Source organism: Artemia franciscana, chromosome 16, assembly GCF_032884065.1.
Source record: "Artemia franciscana chromosome 16, ASM3288406v1, whole genome shotgun sequence".
In the NCBI taxonomy this organism is placed as follows: domain Eukaryota; kingdom Metazoa; phylum Arthropoda; class Branchiopoda; order Anostraca; family Artemiidae; genus Artemia; species Artemia franciscana.
In genome coordinates, this window is record NC_088878.1 from 31,587,465 (window position 1) to 31,601,186 (window position 13,722).

Sequence of the window (13,722 nt, forward strand, 5' to 3'; positions counted from 1 at the left end):
TTCAAACTAGAAGCTAATCTTTTCAACCCCATTCTAATTTTCTTGGGAACACAGAGAAGATTGATAAATTCATTTCACTATCAAGTTATTGGCTACATAGCCTTTTCTCAAAATGAGAAATGATCTTTTGATTTTCGGAGGCGACTAGAATTTATTTTCTAGCTGTTATAGAACTTGCGAAAACTGGGAAAGTGGAAAGAAACTTTGGGAAACTTGGGGCAAAAGTTGTGCGAAAATTAAATGCTTCTCCAGTGTGAGGTTAATAGATATATACGAGTCCCGTGGTGAAATATTTTGGTTCTGAAAAGGAAAAGTTTTCATTGGATCAAAAGTGTTGAAATTCTTTACGGTTTCAGTGTAACAAACTTTTCTGTCATCCGATTTACGGTTATTTACAGATATTAAATTAAAAAAAAACAAGTTTTTTTAACTGAAAGTAAGGAGCGACATTAAAACTTAAAACGAACAGAAATTACCCCGTATATGAAAGGGGCTGCTCCCTCTTCAATGCCTTGCATGGATAACGTCTGGAATTTTGATATCAGTTAAGAAAAAAAATCAGTTATTTAAAAAGCAGTTAAAGAATCCAACTGATTATAATATTAAAAATTTTAGAATTTTCAAAAATAAATTAACCACAATGATACGTTTGTCAAAACAATTGTATTATAAAAAGTCCTTCGAAGAAGCTCAAAATTCTCCTCGCAAAACGTGGTCTTTAATTAATTATTTTATAAAAAAAGAAAGTAAGTCGAATTTTCCTGAAGTTATTAGTTTAGAAGATGGTTCGACTACTAATAAATCGGAGAAAGTGGCTGATATTTTGAATACTTATTTTGCTAAAATAGGAGAGAAAATTGTTTTATCAGTAATGAACCAGTTTGATTCACGTAGTAATAAACATTTTTCTTCATACCTTCCATCTCCTCAAAGTAATTCAATTTTTCTCGGGCCTATTTCTCATTCTGAAATAACAAAAATAGTATGTGATCTAAATCCAGGTAATTCAGCGGGAATTGACGGGTCTAGTTCTAAAATTGTTAAAGAAATACTGTCTGAAATAATATTACCATTACAGCATATAATTAATCTTTCATTTAAAACTGGAGTTTTCCCATCTGCTTTTAAAGAAGCGCGGATAGTTCCGCTTCACAAAGGTGACTCTCCTGAAAATCCATCAAATTACCGCCCTATTTCTATTCTGTCAGCATTTTCTAAAATACTTGAGAAGGCAATTTATAAGAGGTTTTATGACTTTCTTAAATCGTCTAATTTCTTCACAAATTCCCAGTTTGGTTTCCGGTCTGGACACAACACTGAACATGCTGTCGTTGCTCTCATCCAATATATTCATGACTGCTTAGATAGAGGTGAAATTCCAGCAACAATATATTTAGATTTTAAAAAAGCATTCGATACAATATCCCATTGTATTCTTTTTAGTAAATTGGATAATTGTGGTGTGCGTGGACCGGCCTTGGATCTAGTTAAATCTTATCTTGATAAGAGAAAGCAACGATTAGATGGGGGCAATTTCCTCTCTTCACCTGTACCTCAGTCTTCGAAGGTTGGGGTACCTCAGGGCTCTGTCCTAGGTCCTCTCCTTTTTTTAATTTATATAAATGATTTTCACCGCGCTTTTACATCCCCGTGTCTCAACACACATTTTGCTGATGATACGGCAGTTTCAATTTCTGAAAAGAATGACGAGGAGCTGGAGGCAAAACTGAATACTGCATTTTCTAATGTTCTTGATTGGTGTTCTTCAAATTTTATTGCTTTGAATGTATCAAAAACTAATTTCATAATTTTACGGCAGAAAGTCAAATATCTGCCCTCGTATTACCCGAGTTACTTCTTCAAAGTATCTATTATCAATATCTCGGGTGAAAATGACAAAGTACCTTGGACTTGTGATTGACGAAAGCTTATCTTTTAACACACACATTCAAAATCTACGATTAAAGATTTCAAGGTATGTTGGTTTAATGCGAAGGTTGAAGCTTTGTTTGCCCTACTCTGCTTTACGAAGTATTTATTTTGCTCTGATTCAGACTAATATTAATTATTGTTCTCTAGTATATTTATCTACATTTAAAAGCCATATTAAACCAATACAGATTTTACAAAATAAAGCCCTAAGAATCCTTAAACTGTTTATTCCATCACCTATTGAACTTCCAAATAAGTCTTCTACTGCATCTTTATATACTTATCTAGATATACTTCCAGTCTCTCAACAATTTGCTTTTGGAGCAATTCTTTTCAAAATCAATTATGACATTAAGAAATTACCGCCATATTACCTCCATCAAAGTTTGTTCTCCCAATCACAAGATTTACATAATTATAACACTCGACAAAAAAAGGATATCTACATTGACAAGTATAATACTGAGAGATCTAAATTCGCTCCGTTTGTGTCAATAGCTCGGTGCTGGGATGCTCACAAGACTCTTATTGATAATTTTTCCTCTATCAATTTAATAAAAAGGAAACTTAAATTTCATTTAGTTCAGGATTATTTTTAATTAAGTATCTTTTTAGTAAGGCAAAGTTTTTGTATGATTCGTTGCTCTGGGTGATTATGGGCCTCTCAGCTATCTTCCAGTATTAATTTATATTTAATAATATGGACATTTTTAATTTTTTCAATAGTATTGAATGATCCTGAGCTAGCTGCTACTTTCATATTATTGTTGTGTTATTGTATCTTTGCCGTCATGTTTATTTTTGTATTGTAGTGTGTTATTATTATCTTTGTCTAGGCCTAGTTTTTCGAGCTTGTCTCCCCATGGGCCTATGTCATTTATATATACATGTATGTGTGATTTATAAATAAATGAACTTGAACTTGAACTTGCTCTTTGCACTAAAGTTTTACTCTTTCTCTCAACTCTACTTTATAAAACAGTAAAAACTTTAGCGTAAAGAGCAGGGCGTTGAAGAGGGAGCAGGCCCTTTCATATACGGGGTAATTTCTGTTCGTTTTAAGTTTTAATGTCTCTCCTTACTTTCAGTTTCAGTTAAATGTTCGTATGTTTTTATTACATATATGAGAAGGGTCGCCCACTCGTCAATGCCTCGTCAATAGCTCTTTGCATTAAAGCTTAAATTTTGTCCCCTGAATCACAAAGGCCGTAGAATAAATAGTTGAAATTACTAAAAATCCTTTAGCGTAAAGAGTGGGGTATTAGGAGGAGGTGAACCCCTTAATGCGTAATATTTTCTGTTCGTTATAAGTTTTAATGCTACTCCTTACTTCCAGTTGAAATAAACTTTATCATATTTATTTTCTCATTGTTTTTTTTTAAATAATGCTAGAAAATGCTGCGCCCCCTTTATGGAAATCTTCTTCCCCCATGACAAATTCCTCCATGGAAAATTTCCCCCACATAACCCCCTATTCTCAATCCCCCCCCCTCCCAACCAAAAAATCCCCCTGAAAACGTCTCTACACTTTCCAATAACCATTAATATGTGCAAACACTTGTCAAAATTTGCAACTTGCAGCCCCTCCCACGGGGACTGTGGGGGAGTAAATCGTCCCCAAAGACATAGTTATAAGATTTTTCGACTATGTTGAATAAAATGGCTATCTCAGAATTTTGATCCGACGACTTTGGGAAAAAATGAGCGTAGGAGGGGGCCTAGGTGCCCTCCAATTTTTTTGATAACTTAAATAGGGCACTAGAAATTTTCATTTCCGTTCGAATGAGCCCTCTCGCAAAATTCTAGGAACACTGGGTCGATACGATCACCCCTGGGAAAAGGAAAGAAAAAAAATAAATAAATAAATAAACACGCATCCGTGATTTGTCTTCTGGCAAAAAATACAAAATTCCACGTTTTTGTAGATAGGATCTTGGAACTTGTACAATAGGGTTCTGTGATACGCTGAATCTGATGGTGTGATTTTCATTAAGATTCTATTACTTTTAGGGGGTGTTTCACCCTATTTTCTAAAATAGGGCAGATTTTCCCAGGCTCGTAACTTTGGATGGGTAAGACTAAACTTGATGAAACTTATATATTTAAAATCAGCATTAAAATGCGATTCTTTTGATATAACTATTGTTATCAAAATTCCGTTTTTAATGTTTTGGTTACTATTGAGCCGGTTTGCTCCTTACTACAGTTCGTTACACAAACACAAAAAAAAAAAAAGGAGATAGAAGGAGAAAGGGAAAACTGTTTTCCTAAATTAGTGGTTAATATAGACCAGCACTTGAATCCTACTCATCCATACAACCACATAGGTCAAACAGCATAGCCATACACAATCAACCATAAAGAATAAACCATGGACAGGCAGTCATGTCGTCAATAAGTATAAGTCGTCATTTACCAAACAATAAAGACAAATAATTCAGAGGCAACAACCCAACACAAGAGTTCATCAGGAGAATACACTTGCCTATAGGGTTTCGGCACTTTAAATTCTCTACCCAGTCAAGTGCTGTGCCTACCACAGAATATCCATGGCATCCCCGTGTCAGGTATCACCCCCAAAATACATGCCTATGAAAAAAAAAACAAAAAAAAAAAACAGCAAATGTAGAACAACCAAGTAACACCAAATCAAACTTATCCTGTTAATATATTCCTCTTTTTAGCAACAATAGGTAAACTAAATGTGATAAAATTTACCAAGTCACAAACATTAACACTTTGCAAAAAACCTGAATGAACTAAACAATTATAGAATTCATCTTTACCATGTGGTTATTTTTTAAAAATCCGCTCTATTAGAAACACAATTCAAAATAAATGGCGCTGCATCATTTTTTCGCGAACCACCGAAATTAGCCGAAAATCTCCTTAAGTATTTCCAGATAATTCTTTTGGTATTTATTTAAAAGTTTGTTATAATGAAAACTAAATTTTTTAAATTGCCAAGTTAATTTATTTGCAGAAAAACCTCTTAATATCAATTTTTGGCTTAAGATTTTACATCTATTTTTAAAATCAATATAATTACTACAAATCCTTGCATAACGGAGTAACTGTGAGAAAAACGCCGAATATGTGATATTTGAGTGTATATTACTTTCAGGGAATGGGAAACTAATCACTTCAAAATCAAAATCATCCGTTTTATTATACATTTTAAAACTTAATTTATTGTTATCAGAAATATTAATGTTTAAATCTAAGAAATGATCTTCATAACCAGCGCCATGACTAGGTTCAAGAGTAACCTCTGATGGATATATAGTTTTAGAAATATCAATGAAATCCTTACAATTTAAGACCAAAATATCATCTAAATATCTTTTATTATTTGACAAAACATGTTTTAAATTATTTGGATTATTCTTATCCATCATATATTTATATTCTAGTTGACTTAAAAACAAGTCAGCTATAAATGGGCTGGCATTCTCCCCCCATGGGAATTCCCACGATTTGCTTGTACAAATCACCACCAAATCTTATATAAGTACAAATAACAAATTCTAATAACTCAAAAATCATATCCAAGCTGTAACATCTCAAGTTAACTGTAGTCTTAAAGCAATATGTCCATATAGTTTTTTTATTATAAGTGTCTATTTTTAAGAATCTTTTACTAGATAAGAGGAAAGATTTCTTGATAACAGTTTTTAAATTATCTAACAGTACATTAAGTGACAAATTAGTATACATTGTCGCAAAATCGAAAGACTTCATTCTTTTAGCTAAAACCATTGTTAAAGAATCTATCACCTGCAGTAAATTATTAACACTCCAATATGGATTAAAATTTGAAAATTTTTTAATACCAGAACAATAGGTTTTAAGTTTATTTATAATTTCTTTTAAAATTAAATAGAGGTCAGTAGCAGCAATGCGGGTTGGACATTTAGCTGCTCCAGCAATAAACCGTGGTTTAGGGGGATTCTTATGAAATTTTACAGTCCAATATAGGAAAGGGAAATTTTTATCATTGTCATTTATTTTAATATTAAAATTTTTTTAAAGTATTTCTTCATATATATTTAAGTTCTTTAGAACTTCAGTGAACCAAAAAGTGTTGAAATTCTTTATGGTTTCAGTGTAACAAACTTTTCTGTCATTCGTTTTGCGGTTATTTACAGATATAGTGTTCTATGGTATTTTTTGGTGTTTTACAGATATGGTATAGTAATATGTATTCTTATATATTTATTTTTAAGTTCTTTAGAGTTTCAGTGAACCAAAAAGTGTTTAAATTCTTTATGGTTTCAGTGTAACAATTTTTTCTGTTATTTGCTTTTCGGTTATTTACAGATATAGTGTTTTGTGGTGTTTTACAGATATTGTATAGAGATGTTTTTTCTTATATATATTTTTTATAGTTCTTTAGAGTTTCAGTGAACCAATCTTTTTTGTTATCGGCTTTGCGGTTATTAACAGATATGTTGTAATTACACCGTATTTTGCGGTTATTAACAAATACGGTATTTTGTTGTGTCTTAAAGATATGGTATAGTGATGTATATTCTTATATATATGGTATAATTCTTTACAGTTTTAGTGAAACAAACTTTTCTGTCATCGGTTTTGCGGTTATTTACGGATATGGTGTTTTAGTTTAACAGAGTTATTTTAAAAGGCGTTGTGTGTCACTTCTTCATTCGAGGTGGCATAGGGAGTATCGTCAATAGCCATATAGTGATAGTGTAGGATAAATACTCCGACCTAGTTAGGGACTGATTAAATCTGTCACTTCGTCAGGACTGTGTCCTCCCCTGTTACGCAACTGCCCATTGCCGCCGTTCGAGGCTTTTGTTGGTGACTGCTCCCTACATTAAATGATTAACCTCCCTTTCATTATGCATCCCAGTACTTAGGTAGAGGGCATCTAGACCCATGCCCTCTCTCCGAAAAACTTGGAGTTTTCGCGATTTTCTGCAATTCATTTATACATGCTATTCAGTTACCTTTTGCATTTGCCCTCCCCCCCCCCTCCACAGCCGTATCAAAGTTGGCTTACCCGTCAAAATATATTCCTACAGACGTGTCTTAGCTTAATTTATACGCGTATTATAAAAAGTGTCCTAAATCCTTTGAGTGTATTTCCAGGATGCGCAGAATATCGATATTCGATCGATAAGGTGGTTTAGTCAGCATCCTTCAGAAAAGACAATCACTAGTCATGTATGGAAGGTCTAGGATGGGCACTGTAGCCTAGTAAAGGAACTGGTTCAATCTGTTGTTCCATCGGGACTTTGATCTTCCTCATCGGTCTTCTGTTCACAGCTGACACTTATGGTTTTTATTGATGATTGTATTCTATAATTTGTGGTTAGCTTGCCTTTCAGTACTTTGGAAGGAAACATTTAGGCCCATGCTCCTTCTTCTCCCCCCCTCCTTAAAAAACGACTTGAAACTTTTTTGATTTTTTTCAAAATTTGCTAAATATGTCGTATAGTTCACTTTTTATATCCATCCCCAGTGGTGTCAATCCACAGAACTTAGGGGTGGAGAGGGAGAGGCAAAAATTCACTTTTCGAAGTCTAGGATGGGAGGTATTGTTATATTTTTCTACTGTTTCAATGGAATTGTCAAAAAAGCCATTTTTTAATGAAAATGAATAAAAAGGTGTTTTCCAAAATATAGAAGGGGGCAAAAATCTTTGGAGGCCACTGTCTCTTCTGCTTTTCCTCATATCGATGCCACTACCCTCGACCGTGAAAATGCATACCTGCGACTGTGGATGCATACCTGTGTTTTATTCTTTGAACATATGCGCTGGATGCACAGAAGATTGATATCCCTGAAGAAACTTACTAATTAGCCCACAAAGAGGAGGAAAATCGAAAGATCATTTTTCTTTTCTCTTTTTCTCGATATTCTACTTGCTTAGATAAGATACGACATGCAACTACATCTAAATGACTTACAGTCCTCAGAGATGTAGATGTTAATTTTTCCTGTCGTTTGTCGATATATCGTTTCCACTGACATCGTGCCCCAGTCTGTCGCCTCTCCGCTGTGGAACTCCCATAACCTAATAAATTAGTATATTTCTGGCATATCTCTATAGTATATTTCTACACAGCAGTGCCCTGGCTTCTTAGCAATCGATGGTATTTTGAGATTTTATGTATTTTTGTGTGCTATTTTGGGCCGTTTAACCTATTCTTTGCAGTAGATCTATTCTTTACAGGGGCATGAATTGAAGGAGGGGGAAGTTGCCTCCTATAATCTTTACTCACCTTAATCGTTGATATACCCAATTCAATCATAGCGTCATATAATGAGCGTCAATCATAGCGTCATAGCATATTATACCAGACGCATATAATGAGTCTGGTATAATAGGCCTGGAATTTCTTTGAAGCCGATGACTCTTGTTGATAAAAGTGTATCATCAAGTGCTGAAAACCATATGCTGACCATGATGGCCTCAAGCTTGTCCAACGCCTACGTCCAATGGAGGTCCCGGTCAAAACTTGATGTTCGGTTGGAAGCCAGCCGAAGTGCTTTGCACAGATTAGAGAATTGGCTATTCGTCCCTGGCCCGCGTTGGTGGAATATTATTTTCCTTGAGGCCCTGACAATGTCAGATATTTAAGTAACATCAAAATTGCGACGTGGGACGTTACGACGTTGAACTGACAGGTTCATGCGTTTCCTATGTAGCTCAACCTTTCGATTAACTCAGTCCTCGTTAACTCAACCTCCCTTCTCCTTAACCTCCATTCAACTCAAACCCCCGTTTAACTCAACCCTGGTGAAACCTAGCCTCCATTCAACTCAACTCCCGTGCAGTTCAGTTCTCATTTAATTCAACCTCCTCAATTTAAACCCTGCAACGGGTCGAGATGAATAGGGGCTGGGCAAGAGGGAGGCTGAGTTAAGCGAGGGTTGATCTAAATGGATTGAGGTGAACAAGTGTACGAACATCATTTTGAACTAAACTTGTTAGGAATCTCAGAAACTTTTCCCCCGTGTCCCAAGGTTAAGAAACATGTAATACGGTGGTATGAAATTTAATTATTCGGGTAGGAAGGATCATGCGTATCGTTAGGGAATAGCGCTCCTTGTGAACTTAAAAGCTTCTTTGTCTTTTTGTGTTGACAGTGCTTTATGCTTTTTTTTAACCGAGTGAGGTAGACTGTAGTGACTCAGACGTTTTTCGGACGGCAGATACATTTCAGTCAGGACATGAATTGATTTTTTACCGACATAATGCGTTGCTCAGTTTTACACTGAGTCTGTAATCTACACGGTTTTGCTCCGCGTCATCAAATTTCCATAGCTTAGACTTAGTTGTCCTTGTATGCTGAATCATTGAAGCTCACAGATCGGACTTAATTCGTTTGCTTACCGATTAAGTCCGAGTACTTACCGTTTTTGCATTACCACCATGGATTAGCTGTTTTTTGTATCATGTTAGTGCTTAGCTTGTTTCTGCACCAAATCATTTTGGAGATTAAACCCCTCTATTTCGCACTGAGTCAGCTTGTTTTAGCTTTGAGTCTGTCTGCAACTTAAACTTAGCTCAAGTCGCACTGGGATTGAAAGCCATTACATGATTTTGGTTTAAACAATGTGGTTTAAACAATGTTTAATTTTACTAAGAAGTTGGTTTGGAGGGTGGAATAGGGGAAAGGGGTGCAAAGGCACAATTTGTCATTAAACATTTTGCAGCATTTTGGCTGTAACAAGGTGTCGCGGACCATCTTTTCAACTAAGTTTTATCTACGAACAAAGGGCCGTTCGCGTAGTTGAGGGTCGTCGTTCCACGGATTGCTTGGGTCTGGTCCCTACTGGAAGTAAATTTGTTTACCTTGAATAAGTGAATGAAATAGCTATCAAAATTTGTAACCGATACCATGGAATGGCTTCTTGGGTACCCGAGAACAAAAGCGTTGTTAATGCAGCTGATTATCGTCTAATCCTGTTTGATCCGTAATAAGAGGCAACAGAGCTTTCAATTTCCGGTAGGATGATCCCCCTCCCAAGTATTATGACCTTCCCTTCTATATGAAACTGCCTGGTTAAAAATAATACATAGGAGACACATCTCTTTTCAATGTCAACGCTCTATTGGCACTCTTTTTCATTCTTATCCGGGTACCCCGGGTACCTGGGGGCAAAAGCGTTGTTAATGCAGCTGATTGTCGTCTGATCCTGTTTTATCCGTAATAAGAGGCAACAGAGCTTTCAATTTCCGGTAGGATGATCCCCCTCCCAAGTATTATGACCTCCCCTTCTATATGAAACTGCCTGGTTAAAAATAATACATAGGAGACACATCACTTTTCAATGTCAACGCTCTATTGGCACTCTTTTCCATTCTTATCCGGGTACGCCGGGTACCCGGGGGCAAAAGCGTTGTTAATGCAGCTGATTGTCGTCTGATCCTGTTTTATCCTTAATGAGAGGCAATAGAGCTTTCAATTTCCGGTAGGATGATCCCCCTCCCAAGTATTATGACCTTCCCTTCTATATGAAACTGCCTGGTTAAAAATAATACATAGGAGACACATCTCTTTCCAATGTCAACGCTCTATTGGCACTCTTTTTCATTCTTATCCGGGTACCCCGGGTACCCGGGGCAAAAGCGTTGTTAATGCAGCTGATGTCGTCTGATCCTGTTTTATCCTTAATGAGAGACAATAGAGCTTTCAATTTCCAGTAGGATGATCCCCCTCCCAAGTATTATGACCTTCCCTTCTATATGAAACTGCCTGGTTAAAAATAATACATAGGAGACACATCTCTTTCCAATGTCAACGCTCTATTGGCACTCTTTTTCATTCTTATCCGGGTACCCCGGGTACCCGGGGTTAAAAGCGTTGTTAATGCAGCTGATTGTCGTCTGATCCTGTTTTATCCGTAATAAGAGGCAACAGAGCTTTCAATTTCCGGTAGGATGATCCCCCTCCCAAGTATTATGACCTCCCCTTCTATATGAAACTGCCTGGTTAAAAATAATACATAGGAGACACATCACTTTTCAATGTCAACGCTCTATTGGCACTCTTTTTCATTCTTATCCGGGTACCCCGGGTACCCGGGGGCAAAAGCGTTGTTAATGCAGCTGATTGTCGTCTGATCCTGTTTTATCCTTAATGAGAGGCAATAGAGCTTTCAATTTCCGGTAGGATGATCCCCCTCCCAAGTATTATGACCTTCCCTTCTATATGAAACTGCCTGGTTAAAAATAAAACATAGGAGACACATCTCTTTCCAATGTCAACGCTCTATTGGCACTCTTTTCCATTCTTATCCGGGTACGCCGGGTACCCGGGGGCAAAAGCGTTGTTAATGCAGCTGATTGTCGTCTGATCCTGTTTTATCCTTAATGAGAGGCAATAGAGCTTTCAATTTCCGGTAGGATGATCCCCCTCCCAAGTATTATGACCTTCCCTTCTATATGAAGCTGCCTGGTTAAAAATAATACATAGGAGACACATCTCTTTCCAATGTCAACGCTCTATTGGCACTCTTTTTCATTCTTATCCGGGTACCCGGGGGCAAAAGCGTTGTTAATGCAGCTGATTGTCGTCTGATCCTGTTTTATCCTTAATGAGAGGCAATAGAGCTTTCAATTTCCGGTAGGATGATCCCCCTCCCAAGTATTATGACCTTCCCTTCTATATGAAACTGCCTGGTTAAAAATAATACATAGGAGACACATCTCTTTCCAATGTCAACGCTCTATTGGCACTCTTTTTCATTCTTATCCGGGTACTCCGGGTACCCGGGGGCAAAAGCGTTGTTAATGCAGCTGATGTCGTCTGATCCTGTTTTATCCTTAATGAGAGGCAACAGAGCTTTCAATTTCCGGTAGGATGATCCCCCTCCCAAGTATTATGACCTTCCCTTCTATATGAAACTGCCTGGTTAAAAATAATACATAGGAGACACATCTCTTTTCAATGTCAACGCTCTATTGGCACTCTTTTTCATTCTTATCCGGGTACCCCGGGTACCCGGGGTTAAAAGCGTTGTTAATGCAGCTGATTGTCGTCTGATCCTGTTTTATCCTTAATGAGAGGCAATAGAGCTTTCAATTTCCGGTAGGATGATCCCCCTCCCAAGTAGTATGACCTTCCCTTCTATATGAAACTGCCTGGTTAAAAATAATACGTAGGAGACACATCACTTTTCAATGTCAACGCTCTATTGGCACTATTATTCATTCTTATTCTTCCTATACTGTAAAAACACATTTTCTATGTTTGTGTAAGAACTAGCCTGTTAAATACCTCTGGAAGCGGAAGAAAAATCTGATACAGAAAAAAAACTAAAGGCAAACTTAATATTCCCATTAAAACGGGTTGTTCAAGATGCTCCTGTTTCTTGAGATGCGTCTCTTTCGCTTAGCACAGCAATACTAAGGATTGTAAACTATATAGATTGGCTAGTTTGTTGTGTATTTAAGGGTAATTCTGATTTCTAGGTGATATTGGCTGTCTGGTGAACGGTGCTGGTTTGGCAATGGCAACAATGGACATTATTAAGCTTCATGGGGGAGAACCAGCTAATTTCCTCGATGTTGGTGGTGGAGCATCCGCTGATCAAGTTAAAGAAGCTTTTAAAATTATCACTGCTGATCCCAAGGTATATTATAGATGGCATTATAGACGGTTTTTTTTTCTTATTTTATGTAATCAATATTTTATTCTGTGAAATTTATATTCTTTCTATGAAATGAATATTTTTACAATTTTGAATCTAAATTTTTATCTTAATCTACTTTTTTAAGCTTTTAATCTATTCTTATGATCTACATTTACTTTATGCTTTTACATCTTTATTTTGTCTTAATTTCCATGTCTACAATTTTATTTTACTCTTGGTCAGCACTTAATTTACGTTTTTAATCCACTATTGTAACCTGGTCTTTACCTACTCTTTTAATCTACTCTTTTGATCTGCACGCAATCTACTCTTTCGATGTATTCTTAATCTGCACTATTGAGTTATTACTTTTATCTCAATTTACTCTTTTCACACTTTTAATATCCTTTTTTTATCTAGACTTATTTTATATGCTCATTGATTTTAGTAGTCTATATACATATATTTTGTAATCTACCCTTGGGATCTACATTTAATCTACACTTTGAATCTATGGCTGAATCTTCAGTTTTGATACAAACTTAAATAAAAACATAAAAAAAATAAAGCTTGTTTAATGACAAAAACATTTCGTAAAGGGAACTGACCGTCCTCGCATTTAATTATAAAGTAAAACAAATATAATAAAATGGTTAAGAAATATGCGAGACAATAGTAACAACAGCAAAAAAACAACAAAAAAAACAAGAAAAGGCAATAAAACTGTAATTATTCTTTTCAGAATAATAGATATACTCCAACAGTGGAAGGCATTCATCATCTAAATCACAAAGTAAACATAAAACGGGGACCACATTAAGTCAATATAGAAACAGACATTGCCTTATATCTTTCACAAATGAAAGCTCTGTATTTAAAAGTAGTCAAATATATCCTATTGTTGACAGAAGGATAATACAGAAAAACAGATGTATCCCAACTCCCCAAAAGGGAGCGTGACCCTAAACTTAAGGGAGCTTAAAAGTAAGATAAACAATGATGAATACTGCTGATCTGGAAAGATATTTCCAGGAAATGGCAATGTAAACTTTATAAGATATTTGACTTTAGGACTTTCTGCTGAGATAGTGTAGATTCTTTGGATTACAGATTACAAAATGAATCTATCCACTTGGGGATAGTCCTTTTTTGTAAGATATTATTAGGATAGTTTTGAAG

At 35.9% G+C, this 13,722-nt stretch overlaps 1 protein-coding gene across 1 annotated transcript in view; it reads left to right on the forward strand.

Annotated features, from left to right (window-relative positions):
* LOC136037343 (succinate--CoA ligase [ADP-forming] subunit beta, mitochondrial-like) overlaps positions 1–13,722 on the forward strand; it is a gene marked incomplete in the record, with an annotated part of 168,344 nt that overhangs the window by 113,172 nt on the left and 41,450 nt on the right. The window contains 1 exon segment of the mRNA XM_065720015.1: positions 12,383–12,543. Coding sequence (XP_065576087.1) covers positions 12,383–12,543 — 161 coding nt within the window.